At 36.8% G+C, this 13,637-nt stretch overlaps 2 protein-coding genes across 27 annotated transcripts in view; one reads left to right on the top strand and one right to left on the bottom strand.

Moving 5' to 3' along the window:
* The window catches only part of AAPT1 (aminoalcoholphosphotransferase 1), a 42,992-nt gene extending 37,894 nt beyond the window's left edge, over positions 1–5,098 (top strand). For 6 of the 25 annotated variants that reach the window (XM_088848802.1, XM_011624976.3, XM_088848806.1 and 3 more), the window contains 6 exons: positions 86–170; positions 3,132–3,194; positions 3,855–3,913; positions 4,028–4,080; positions 4,245–4,317; positions 4,395–4,659. In XM_088848802.1, the coding sequence (XP_088704928.1) occupies positions 86–170; positions 3,132–3,194; positions 3,855–3,913; positions 4,028–4,080; positions 4,245–4,317; positions 4,395–4,416 (355 nt within the window). In that variant the 3' untranslated portion in view covers positions 4,417–4,659. The other 19 variants (XR_016042046.1, XR_016042052.1, XR_016042049.1 and 16 more) reach the window with 7 other exon arrangements.
* Positions 5,099–6,690: 1,592 nt separating this feature from the next.
* Positions 6,691–13,261, bottom strand: LOC18434040 (proline dehydrogenase 2, mitochondrial). 2 transcript variants are annotated; one of them, XM_020667011.2, is made up of 4 exons: positions 12,628–13,261; positions 7,927–8,572; positions 7,570–7,810; positions 6,691–7,302 (listed from the first exon to the last, which is right to left on the bottom strand). In XM_020667011.2, exons 1-4 carry the CDS (start codon positions 13,165–13,167, stop codon positions 7,185–7,187), a joined length of 1,545 nt encoding a protein of 514 aa, XP_020522670.2. In that variant the 5' UTR covers positions 13,168–13,261; the 3' UTR covers positions 6,691–7,184. The 2 variants fall into 2 exon arrangements, with proteins under 2 accessions (XP_020522670.2, XP_006844178.3); XM_006844115.4 differs by having other exon boundaries at positions 6,691–6,869.
* Positions 13,262–13,637: the final 376 nt, after the last annotated feature.

The following is a 13,637-nucleotide window of genomic DNA, read 5'->3' as shown; positions in this document are numbered from 1 at the left end:
TTCACATTGTCTTTCTTGCCTGACGGTTGGCTTTTTAAATGGGAATCACCAACTGGCATGAATATCCAATGTGTCCTTCCTGCAGGGCTTTCCTATCACCATCTGATATCGTGCACACTCAACCATATTTGCTTGTTTTGGGAACTGGATCTGCATTTGGCTTCCTTGTGGTAAGACATTCATATGACATCAATGCTTCCACCAAAATCGTCACTAATGGAAAGCTACTGTGATGTTTAATTTTCTTGCCAAGAGGAAGTGGGTGGAGAGGTTCTCTCATTGGCGATAATATTCCGTTGCCTTGAAATGTGTTTATATGTGAACTTTTCTCAAAAAAAAAAAAAGTGTTTATGTATGTTTTTCTTGCTTGTATTTCTGCTGCAACTTGATTCATTCTTTTTCCTTTGGGTTTCAAAGAAAGTTAATCTTTAAATAATATGAAGTAGAACTGCCAAAGGTGCACTATATTCACCTCATAGGAATGAATTCCTGCGGTGATCACAGGTCAATGGGAGTTTGTATATTCTTAAATGTAACAGCTTAATTGGTGAGCTTCTGGATAGGTCACGGACCTCAAGAAATCTTTTATGTTATTTATTTCAGCAATTTTTTTTTTTTTTTCCACTGTCTCTTCTCAGGAAACTAGGGGATTTTTCTTTTTTAGTAATGAAGCATGTATCCTCAGCTACAGAGCACTTTGCTTTCTCTGGTGGTTGTACTTTGGTATGTGCAAAATTATGGATTTCAGGAAGCTTATATCTAGGAAGTCAGCCCAAATCTGTGCAACATGCTGCAATGCTAGGTGAAAATTAGATGGCACAAATGGCAATCTTGTTCACCCATTAAGGACCTCTGTTATCCATGAGATGGTTTCCTCAGTTGGTCTGCTTCCATTAATTTTACGAAAAACATGTTATTTCTCTTTTATATTTGGACATTTCTGAACCCCGTATATGTTGAACCCATAGTTACTGGGATCGTCTACCACTATGGGATTGCCTACTTTGGTAGGCGATCCATTATGGAGCTCGATCCCAAAATCACAATAAGGGTTCTTCTACGAATCTCTTTTTTAGAATTTCAGATCTCGATCCCTAGAACATAGGGATCGCGTTTCTTATATTTAATACTATAATCGAATCCAGCCTACTTAATCAGTTTTTTCAACTGATGAATCGTGGGCAGATAGCCAGGTGTATTAGCAGGCAACACCATGAGTGCACATGCTAGAGAACTATACAGTAGAAGATATCATTAAAAACCCATATAAGGAGCATGTAGTGACTAGGCTATGGTGCTATTCCTATCTAATAGGGGGACTCAATCCTATCTAATTGGAGAGGTGAATCCCTAGGCAGAGGATCAAATTCCTTAGATTTGACATTGTAAGGACATCGATCCCTATCATAAGGAGCTTCTGGGCAGCCTCGATTCATCGATTCCCCCCTGACCTGGAACTTTTCCTGATCCCATTCCCAACACCTATGGTTGAACCTAACTGTTATAAATAGAATCTTTGAGGGATTTGTGACTTATTTTGACACGGTCTTCATTATCGTTTTCTTTTTCTGAAGTCTAATAGCACTTACTCTTTGTCTGATAAATGCCATCATGGTATACAACTTCTTTTCAAATTCTACATATGGATCTAAGTGTATGTGGTTGCAACATGCCAAGTCGATGGTCATGTGTGCTTTTCCTATCTAATTGGGGAACTTGATCCTATGTAATTGGGGAGCTGAATCCCTAGGCAGAGGATCAAGTTTCTTAGATTTGATATTGTACAGACATCAATCCCTATCATAAGGAGCTTCGGGGCAGCCTCGATACATCGATTCCCCCCTGATCCGGAACTGTTCCTGATCCCGTTCCCAACAATTATGATTGAACCTAACTATCATAAATAGAATCTTTGAGGGATTTGTGACTTATTTTGACATGGTCTTCGTTATCTTTTTCTTTTCCTGAAGTCTACCGTAATAGCACTTACTGTTTGTCTGAAAAATGCCATCATGGTATAGAACCTCTTTTCTAATTCTACATATGGATCTAAGTGTATGTGGTTGCAACATGCCAAGTTGATGGTCATGTCAAAAGTTGCCTCCATTTGCATGAATAGGAAAAAGGCCTTCAGAACTCCATGGACTTAATATATGTCAAAGGTGCAGCCCCCAGCCTTATGCTGCATATGGTCGGGAAGCCAACCCATTATTGCTGAAATGATAACCTTCAGCTTTGGGGGCCCTATCCTTCTCACATTAATTATCTGGTGGGTATATTTTATGGAGTCTTTACTCTTCTCCGTTTTAATATAGCACCGTTAACAACTTCAAAAAGAAAAAATTCTATGAAGTCAGCAAGCACGTCTGCTTTTTCTGCTGGTCATGTAGTTCATGAGTTTCTATGGATCCATGAATTATAAGCCTCTTCTGAATGCTTGTTTATTAGCATATAAATTGTCCCTAAATTTTTAGACTTCTAAACTTCCATGTTTCCACTTAAAGGGTGCGGTTTGTATAGAGTCTAGGCTCTAAACAATCAAATTAGAGCCTACCTTCAAATAGTATCCAAAAATGTGGTTTCACTATTTGAAATCTTTGTGATAGCTTTAAAATATATTTTTATTTTTATTTATAAAGTTTAAAGCTTCAAAAATAGTGTAGATCGAGAGATCTATGAAAACTTGAAAATTGACGGTCCAAAAAGGCGTTACGAAATACACTATTTCCAGAACTTGAAACCATTTTTTTCTCGTGTCCATACTTCTTGATGTCGAGATGATCAATTTGAAGATATTTGAACATCAAAACAACCTCTTCTAGTGAAATTTTTGAGATAGGCTCAAATTTGATTGTTTAGAGCCACGGTTCTTTATAAACTTTTCCCATACTTAAAACATTATGTTCATATGGAACAAGGATTTGCTTAGAAAGTTTAGGGAAGGCAACTGGCTCTGCCTTCAGCCTCTGGGCCTTGTGGGGCATGTAACATGGCCATCTTTAACCATAAAATTTTGATTTTGCATTCACATGCGCACTTTTGATCTATGTATACTGCTAGAATTTTCCTATAAGTTGTGGTATTCCTCAAATTGCTAATCGCCACTGATCAGAAAACAAATGTGTTGACAGGGAAGGATGATTTTGGCGCACTTATGTGATGAACCCAAAGGATTGAAAACTGGAATGTGTATGGTATGTAGCTGGACCTTTTTTGCCTGCAATCAAGCCTAAGGCTTAAGGGGCTCAACACTAATGTCTGAGGTTGATGTACGTGTGTGTGTGTGTGTGTGTCATTGTTACTGGGATCTCCCCACTTGGTAGAGATCCCAGTGAGTACATGCTTCCGGAGCTGTACCCTGGGTGGATCTTGCTCTCATATGGAGGGAACAGAATCCTAATCTGTTAGGGATGAGTTGATATATTCCAGACTCATTTTAGATTAATCTTTTATAGGAAAACAATTCTTAAATGTATATCCATTAAAAAAGAAAGAAAAGTAATTTTTCTGCAAAATCATGTTTTATTTGTTCTTCAGAGAGAAAAGAGATGCTTATGCCAAATGGGTCTTGAACCTTGAGAATTTATCATGCGATCCAAAAAGGTTGGGATCCTGCTACCCCAACATTTTGCGTTCGAGATCCCTAAAATTCAGGGTTACGGACATCAATCACCACTATAGGGAGTTTCTAGCCTATTACAGTCCTGTGCTCCCGATCTCAACAACTATGGTAGAGAGAGAGAGAGAGAGAGAGAGAGAGAGAGAGAGAGAGAGAGAGAGAGGTCTATATTTCTAATAGAATTGGTTCTTATAAAATAAGACGTTGTGAAAGCACTGATATGTATCTTGAACAGTCTCTATTGTATCTTCCCCTTGCCATTGCGAATGCTCTCTCTGCAAGACTTCTTGGCGGGTATGCATTGATTCCCAAGCTCTTGAACATAAAACAGTTCATCTTCTGTGTAGTTTCCCTTTTTAACCATTTTCCATGATGTTTTAACCATGGCTATTTTCGCACACTTTACAGAACTCCTTTTATCGATGAGCGAATAGTTATGCTTGGGTATTGTGCCTTCACAGGTATGTAAATATGTTAACTTGTGTAAGATATAAGTACATCTCTGTTGATAAATTGACCTTTTTTTGTAGGTTGGTTTTTAATAATTTTCATTGACCAAAAAAAGATTTCTTGTAATTTTGAGAAGTTTTCGAGTTGGTCTGATTTCCTTTCCTTTTTAAACTAGTGGCACTCTACATGCATTTCGCCATGTCTGTGGTTCATGAAATCACTACTGCATTGGGCATCTACTGCTTCAGGTAAGTGTGGATCTATCTGCCTGGATTACATCTTTTCAATAGAGAATTTTTGACAGTTATTTTTTACTGTTTAACAGGATAACAAGGAAAGAAGCTTGAAGGAGCGATGTGCAATTTGGTTTGGTATGATTTACTTGCCACGATTGAATGTATTTGGTATGATTTTTCTTGTCAGAATTGAATGTATGGTATATTTGGCCATTACTGTGCTTAAACTCAAAAAGGGGTGTACTCAAAATTCTCTCTGTTTTCTATGTCTGGCAAGGAATTTGAGTTTACATTCCCAAAAACAGTTGATTTCATTAGAACTAATCAGGAAAGAAATCAATTTTGTCTTATGAAGTGGATGGTCTTTTACAGTTATCTGAGTTACTGGGTTCTCCTCTTATGTCATATGGAATTGCGTATCCGGCAAGAAGGTTCATTTCTCTATCACAATAAATACTAATTTATGCACATTGTGTGCAAAATAAGATTAAATGTTGGATGTATGAGAAGTTCATGTGAAATGTGGCTGCAGTATCAGTTTTTGACCCACATTATCAACACTAGCTTGCTCCACTGGAAAACCAATATCAGAGTCTTCAAGTGAAATTATCATGATGGCATGTCGCAAACCATTAACATGCGTATGTATTTGTATTATGCTTTTTGGTGCTAATGGATCTTTGGCACGTAATCACACATGCATGCTTGTACTAATTTATGCATGTATGATGCAATCTGGTATCAATAGTGTCCGACTTTAATATAATTAGTGATTGATCCCAACGTTAATAAACTCAAGTACACAAGCACTCTTGCCTTCTAAAACTTGAACTCCTACTTTGTACTCTTGCCTTCCATACATAAACTTCTTAAGGAAAATTTGCCCCTAAAATTAGTCAAAACCCCAATAATTCCTTCATCTGATAGTCTTGTTATTTGTACACGTGGTATGCAATGTTTAAGAGCCATTAGGATCAAATGAAAAATGTATATATTGAATTTTAAAAATATAGAAATCATTAAATGAATAGAGATGAAGGACAATGGTTATTGGCTGGTTACTAGGTGGGAATCTCTCTCCAAATCGTTTTCATCCCTTACTATTATTATTATTGAATTTTGGGACATTTCAATTTGAGATATAGCCAAAGATATGAGTAGCTTAGTATCCCCAAAGATTTTGCAGATCTTTTGAGAACCTCTTTAGTTCCAAGTGCCTTGCCGTTCTCTATGTCACTTATCTAATCCCTCTCTTATAATAGGATCATGCTGTCTTCAATGACAAGTGTCCTGCACTTAATATATGTAGGATAGATGCCCTAAGCCCTCTCTCATAATGGGGTTCTAATCTCGCTGAATGACATGGGCCCTGCTCTTAACTATGGCTTAATATATGTAAATTAAATAATATATATTTAGGCTGATAGATTAGAGTCCGATAGCTCTAAAACTTCTATGGAAGTCAAAGGGATTAAGTTTATTGGTGCTTTATGCAATGTAGCGGACATTGGAAACACCACTTCAAAGCCTTGTTGAACATTCGACAAACCACTTTGGAGCCTCATTTGACAATGGATTTGGAAAGATTTCTTATTTTCCTGTCAATTTTATGGAGCGGAATGAGATCCGGCACCATCAAATTAGCTCTAGCTCTCAAACTCATAATACCACATTTACATCAAAGTTCTACAAAGACAGTTGTAGTAAATGGTATTGTGGTACCCCAAATGGCATAAAGTTGTGTTGTGCACTTTTATGGGTTGTTAGGTTGGTTTGGTTCAGTCTTTTAGAAATGGGATTGTCTACAAAGAGACCATTTATCTTTTTTATATGGAGGTGACAATCATTTTCACTAATTAGATGTCAAATTGGATGATTTGGGTTGAGTCACGAAGTCTTAGAATTTTTTGTGGAAATTTGTATCGATTCAATGTCACACTTACCACCACCCATTTTGAAATTTAAGGCACAAGAATGATTGTGACCTCCATGTAGAAAAGATAAATGATCTCTTTATAGACAATGCCTTTAGAAATTGGAGAGCTAGCTTTTGCTCAAAACTTGTAGGCTATCTGTCCAAGACCAAAAAATTCTTCCCCAGTTCCAGTAGGTTTTTATCGACTTTTTTAATTTTTCTAACAAAAAACCCCAAACAAATGTTGATCTTGCTTGGGTAGTTCTGAGCCGGCTCCAAACCAATGGGTTGACTGGTTTGACCCACCATTTTGGTTTTCAAAACACTAGTTTAGTCATTTAAGTGAGATGCTGCAAGTCTACATGCTCACACATGTTTTCTTTTGCACGTGTGCATGCACAGAGAGTGAGAGAGAGAGAGAAAGGGGCGGGGGGGGGGGGGGGGGGGGGGGGGGGGGGGGGGAGAGAGAATCAAAGGAAGAACCCATTTACATTTAACAGCAATACAGTGCAATGTATACACAATTTCCTCACATTTCTTTTCACTGATATAATACGCGGTTGCTCCTGACCACGTAGCAACACCTGGAAGGCTCACCTTATCCTAACCTCCAAATACGGCAGCCTTTAGCCTTCTTTTTAATTCCATCCTAGAGTCACAACAATCAGTAAACCAAGCGCATATTAGAACCAAAATAAATAAATAAATAAACATAGACTTTACAAGCAAGTATCAGTTCTGTTAACCATCAGTCACAAATTGGATCTTTTGTTCAAATTCTATTTAGTCAGTAGTTTCATGTAGTTTTCCAGTTTTATATTATTGGTTTAACTTTATTTATAAAAGACGGAATTATACATATGAATCATTCCTTATCTGTAAAAAGTGTGCAGAGTAGTGGCAGATCGTCAAATGGGACAAGCTTATTGGAGATCTTGTTAAAATGTGGTCTCCTTTTGAAAGTCTATGTTGCTATGTTAGCGATGGACTTAGGATCTAAAATGCATCCCAAGTAGTCTCCGTTGCATTTCTGCTTTAGTTCCATGATTTTGCAGCTCAAAAGGTTGTGCAGATCCAATGATCTGTGAATAGTGAAAATGAATGCTGATGAATGGTCGAAAAACATTAAATAGTCTTATTTTTAAGGTTCAAATTGGCTTTTTTCTTCTCTCTCTCTCTCTCTTTCCAGGTTCATGATCTTGGTAGTTGAGGTTGTCAACCTGTAAAATTTTAGATCCTCCATCAATATTTGAGATGGATTATCAAAGGAGACTGCATTTGGATACATGCGTTCGCTGATGAACCAAAACATCATGAATTGAGGATTGGATGAAAGTGGGCAAGTTTACCCCATGAGAAGTCTATCGGTGGCAGAAGATGATAACATGCCTCTGTTTTCCTCAGCTCTTCTGAGGAGGTAAGGGATGACTTTGTCAAGAGGGCCATACGGCAAGTACTTGCATACTTGGAAGCCTGCTTGCTTCAGCCCAAAAGAGAGGGTGTCTGCCATTCCCTTGAGTTGAGCAAACTGTAACCTGGGGTTCTCTCTGCTCAGTCCTAGCTCTTCTGCCTTCGCAACTGCTGCTTTCCCTGTTTCGTTTAGACCAAAATTTTAGCACTCATTGAATAATCTCTCTCTCTCTCTCTCTCAACCGAAGTTTGGAACAGAAAGGATGAAAAGTTTACCTAAAACCCAACTCAATTACCTGATTCTAGATTATGGGTAGCAAGAACAACAGATGCCCGGCCCTTCACAATGTTCTCGAGCATTAGAGAAGCACATGAATCATACACGCCATGTGTTGCTTGAATCGATGGATTGATCGGTGATGGCGCACCTAACGACCTAGCAAGGGCCACCTCCCGACTTATATATGCTCCCCTCACAAGCTTAAACCCAACTGAAATCCCCCTCTTCTCTGCCTCCCCTAACACCATCACTAACCTCTCCTTGGCATCCTTCAAATACGCTTGTATAGTACCATAAACAAGGGCATTTTCATCCTTGTTAAACATAATTGAAGCATAATTAGAGAGATAATCTATGGCTGGTTGCACCGTAGTGTACTCGGCATCGATAAGCAAGGGACTGCTAAACTCATTGCATTTTTTACAGAGTTTTTCGAGCCTTTCGTGAGCTAAGTTGAGTCTAGCCTCCTCTGTCTGGGATAGTGACTCAGGCTTGTTTGGTGTATGGTACACCGGGCTAGAAGGAGAGAGAATCGGGAGTGTGTCACGTTTCCATGGAAGGCGGAGTGTCGGGTCTTTGTGCTCCCACCTCAGGAGATCACTTACTCTTTCAAGGAGAGAGAGAGGGCAGATCGCGGTGATCTTTACGCAGGCGAAGCTCACCTGATAGTAAAAGAAATTCGTCGAAAATTAATTTTCACAATGGAAAGGAAGATGGAATCTAAACCCATGAAAGTTGGCTATGAAAATGAAAATTCCCAAGAATTATATCAAGGTATGTTTTGTTACAAAGAAAAATAAGCCAAACTTGAATTATTTAGAAAACATAAGCGTGATATCAAGTGTGACCCTTGTAAAACTCTCGTGTGTGCGCGCCTGTCGTTTCAATCCTGCTAAAGTGGACTTCTAATGTGAGAAAGGGACATAAAATCTCTTTTGTTCTCATTAAATAAAGCCAAAAGATATTCCACTCTTTCGGGAGTATAATGTCTTTTTTATTCCTCAGAGACCAGAAGTAATCTATGCACCCTTGGGAGCATAGTATACATGCTCGTAAATAAACTCAAAACACTCAAATTTCTGCATATATTGTTGATGGAATACAGCCGGTCAGGTTTTCCCTATTAATTATGGACATACTCACCTAAAAAATCACGTAAAATTGCAGGCATGGAAATCCTTTAAATTTGACCATCTTATCCTTGACCGCTATGGTTGTTAAAAAATTAGTTAGATTCAAAGCTCTGAAACATTGAAACACATTTGCCCCTTTTTTTAGCTTCAAAATTTATAGTAAATATTAGACTTGATTTTAGAGCCATGATGCAGATCTCCGATGTCCAAAGTGGTTTCTGGACAAGGATTCGAGGTGTGGCTTTACTTTATTTTTGTGAGGCCTGAGCCTCACAGAAACTGCACCCACTAATTATTTATTTAGTGTATGTAGTATTTATATGTCAATTGAAGTTTACTGCGTTGATTGACTATTAAAGAAGTCACAGGTAAAACCAAGTAGAAAGTGACATTAGGCATTGACCATGCAAGATCCCATTGTCATCGAAATTGATGGTGATGGATAGAAAGCCGAAACCGACTTGGTAAGAACATTACAAAATGGTGGGTTCTATCTCTCTATAATCACTTTCCATCATTTCAATGAGAGGTCATAATTTGTCTTACGGTTTTTAGGACCTGAATTAAGAGGATTTTGAAAATTCTTTATTATTCAGTGCGCCGCACGGCGGATTCTCTGTTGGAATCAGGAATTAAGAATTCATCCTATGTGCAACTTATTATTTAAGGGTTGTTTCTCGTTCGTAGATGGAGGTTATATTCATTCTCCCTTATTAGATATCAAATTGGATGGTTTGGGATGAGTCGCAAAATAATATGCTTATTATTTAATGGTTGTTTCTCGTTTGTAGATGGAGGTCATATTCATTCCCACTCATTAGATATCAAATTGGATGGTTTGGGAAAAGTCACGAACTTTGACATTTTTTTTTTTTTCAACTTTGTATCTATTTAATGACACTCTTACAACCCCTTTTTTAAAATTTAAAAGACAATAATGATTGTAACCTCTATGTACAAAAGATAAATAGTCTATTTGTAAACTATCCATATTATTTATGAGGAAGATTTTTCAATGCAATTTTTTTTGTTTTACTTTATTTTGTTATTTTAAATTTTTTGCATGCCTATCCAGATATCTCGATTCTGTTAATCAAGATTAGTCCAGTGGGGGGCTGGACCACATTGTGGATATGTGTTTTAAAATGTGTAATTAACATAGAAAATCGTATTTGATTCTTAAAATTTAAAATAATCCCAATATTATCATATTTAAAGTCAGGTATTTTTTTTTGTCATTTTTTCTTACTCACCTTTTGTCTCTCTCTCCTAAAATTTACTTTTTTTTTTTTTTTTAAGCTCTTACCTCTTTCACACTCCCTCTAAAAACCGAACTCGCCATTCTTTCTTCTCACATTCTCTCTGGGCATTCAAACTATTTTGTTCACTTGCGTATTCTCTCTCAAGAAACCCAACATCATTTTTGCCTTCTCTCATATACTCTTTGGAATTAAAATAAGAGAAAAAAAAAAGAGAAAAACTAAAGAAAATAGAGAAATCATAATATTGAGGCTTCTAAATGTACGTTATAATTTTTTTTTTCTTTGCTTTCTTTGTCTTCTTCTTTTTCTTTTAATTTTAGTTTTAGAGAGAGAATATGAGAGGAAATAAAAATGTGAAGTATTTTTAAATAGAAGATTTGAGAGGAGGGGAAAATGAAATGGGTCTTAAGATAAAGAATGTGAGGTTATGAAAGAAGGAAAAAGTTTATATACGGTTCACGAATTAAAGGGCACCTCTGAAATCCTTCAAAAAAGGTTGTTTTGATGTTGGAGAAACATCTAATTGATCATCTCGACATTGAGATACATAGGTATATAAAAAAAAAGATTTCAAGTCTTAAAAATAGTATATTTTTAAACACATTATTTGAACGGTCCATTTTTATGATTTTCATGCGTTTATAGATATGCTTGATTTAAAACATTTACATTTTTGGAGTTCAAAATTTTATAATTAAAGATAAATATAGACTCTCAAACCATACTAAAAAATTTTTATACCAAAATTGCATCTAATAACAAAATTTGAGGTGCCCCTTAATTTGATTGTTTAAGGTTGGATTTCTAAGAAAAAATCTTGGAGAAATGGAAGATTATGTTGAAAGAATGTGCCGGGTCTTCAAAGAAAGGATATGAGAAGGAAGAAACCATGGTAAGAAAATAAGAGATCGGAACGTGAACTCTGATTTTGTTTTTAAAAAATGGGCAAATCGACTCTATAAAAAACAGGAGGGCTAAAGTCAAAATAAAATCTCATAAGGTCTAATGTCTTAAAATGAATTTTTGGAACGCTTTTCTCCTAAAAGTCCTCAAATTTCCAGATTAATTACCCAATTTAAAACCCTGGTAAATAGGGTACTTCCTCGACACTGACGAATATGTGACGTGTATATGTTGACTTTATTCCTCAGGGGAAGAAGAGGTTTTATTAAAGCTTTCAATGTACATCTTTATGTTCCCCTTTATCCAATCGTCCATTTTTTAGTGGAGGGTTAAGATTGTCCCAATCATAATGTCACGTTTGTACATTATTTTATTTTTTATTTTTTATTAATTCTTTTGACACCAAATTTTGAATGTTCCTTCTTATATTAAACTCGCACTAACAAAAAATATAAAAAAAATATTTTTAATAAAATAAAATAATTAAAATATTTTTGAAAGTTTTAACGGGTATTTTGATCATTCTTTTTTATCGAAAAATTATTGTTAATATTTTTTATAGGTGCATCCCAATGAAAAGATGGCATGTACGAAATTTCATATTAAAAAAAAATGTATTAAAAAAACGAAAAATAAAATAAGATCGAACGGTGAATAGCTCTCTTGATAAAAAATAGAAAACTTGATAGAACTTCTATGGTGTAGAGGGAACATAGAAAGCTTTCCCTTATTACTAGGGGAAGAAGAGGTTAGACCGTTAGCAAGACTTTTCTCCTACTGTTACCATACTAGATTTAAAGTTAAAAAAAAAAAAAATATGGAAAAAGAGTCTAATTAGGGGTAACAATGGACCCCGACCTAACCGGGGACTCGAGGGGTAGTCTGGGTATAGGTCGAAAAATTGGATCCGACAGGTCATATCTGGGTCCAAGTTTGGGACCCAAATACTATTCGGATCTAAGTCTGGTAGTATTTTTCAAGTCGCAATATATAAAATATAGTGTATTTAAGTCACAATATATAAAATATAGTTAAATATAATTTAATACATTGATTTCGAGTCAGCAAATCTAGGTCAAGGTATGGAGCCGGACATGAGCCGTTGGCACCCCATGAAAGAGAGCTTTAGAGGTGGGGGCAAATATTTACACAAGAATCTGCCTAGGAATCAGTGAACCACAAAAACTAAACTCCTTCCCTCTTGGAAACCACAATTCTTGGAAAAGTTAAGATTGATTCAAATCTCCAACATGGGTTGCAAAAGATAACCCACCACCAAGACCTACTTTGTTGAAACTTGAAACTTTGAAAGAGAGAACACAAAATGGAATTTAAGAGAGAGACCAAGACCTTGTATTTTTGAAGCATTGAGAGAGAGAGAGAAAATACGAATAGAATTTTCGATAGAGAGAGACTCACTGATGAAGGTGGAAGAAAACTTGCCATCTCAACCGTTTTGAGAAACTGATCCAGATTCTCATCACAACCCAAATCATCCTCTGCATCCTCCAATCCATAATCCAAAACTCCCCTCAAACCCACACCCCAGAGCCTCTCTAGAGTCCCTCTCGCCTCCTCCATGTCCTCCCCTGCACAAAAGTGATCATACAGAGTCTTCTTTATAATCGGCAAGCCGAGTTGCCGAAAAATCGGATTTTCTAGCAAAGATGGAGATTTCATCAGCCGGATTCCGGCGTCAACAAAAGGCTCATAAGCAACAAGGCTCAAATTGATCAGAGATCTTAGCAGTTCTTTTGATGACATGCCAGAGAACAGGGCCTCTCCATTTTTGAGATCAAGAGGTCCTATGTTGGATGATGGGGTCGATGGATATACATCAAAATCGATGCATGAAGATGGTGAATATTCATTGATACCAATAGATGATGATGTCGATGATGGGTATTTGTCTATGGGTGATGGTGATGAGGTAGTTGCTTTTTGTGGGGTAGTAGCCATGTATGATGATGATGATGGAGGGGTTGATGGGCGTTTTTGGAAATCTATGGATGATGATGATGTATGATCAGCTAATTTTTGGGGTCTATGTATGCATGTTGATGATGGGTGATTAGCTACATTTAGAGGACTATTCTCTATGCATGGTAATGGTGATGGCGATGGTGATGGTGGGTGGTCTGCTAAATTTACAGGAGTGGTATCAATGGTGGAGAGAGAGCGGGTGAGAGAAAGGGCAAGTCTTGGGAGGAGGTTGAAAGGAGAGCCGATAAGTTTGGCCATGAGCTGGAGTGTAGAAATTAGGAAATGGTGCCTTGTGCAACCATTTTATAGAGAAAGGTTGGGTTCTCTTTATTTGAATATGTAATTAATAAAATATTCTTAGAATTTATTTCGAGATAACTTCTATGTACTAACCATATCTGCATATTACCAATTTTACTTATGTCGTTAAGAAGTATTAATTTATA

Source organism: Amborella trichopoda, chromosome 10, assembly GCF_054954075.1.
Source record: "Amborella trichopoda isolate Santa Cruz 75 chromosome 10, AtrichopodaSantaCruz75HAP2 v2.0, whole genome shotgun sequence".
NCBI classification, from domain to species: Eukaryota; Viridiplantae; Streptophyta; class Magnoliopsida; order Amborellales; family Amborellaceae; genus Amborella; species Amborella trichopoda.
Note: the sequence above shows the minus strand (reverse complement) of the source record. Positions and strands in the feature narration are given on the sequence as shown.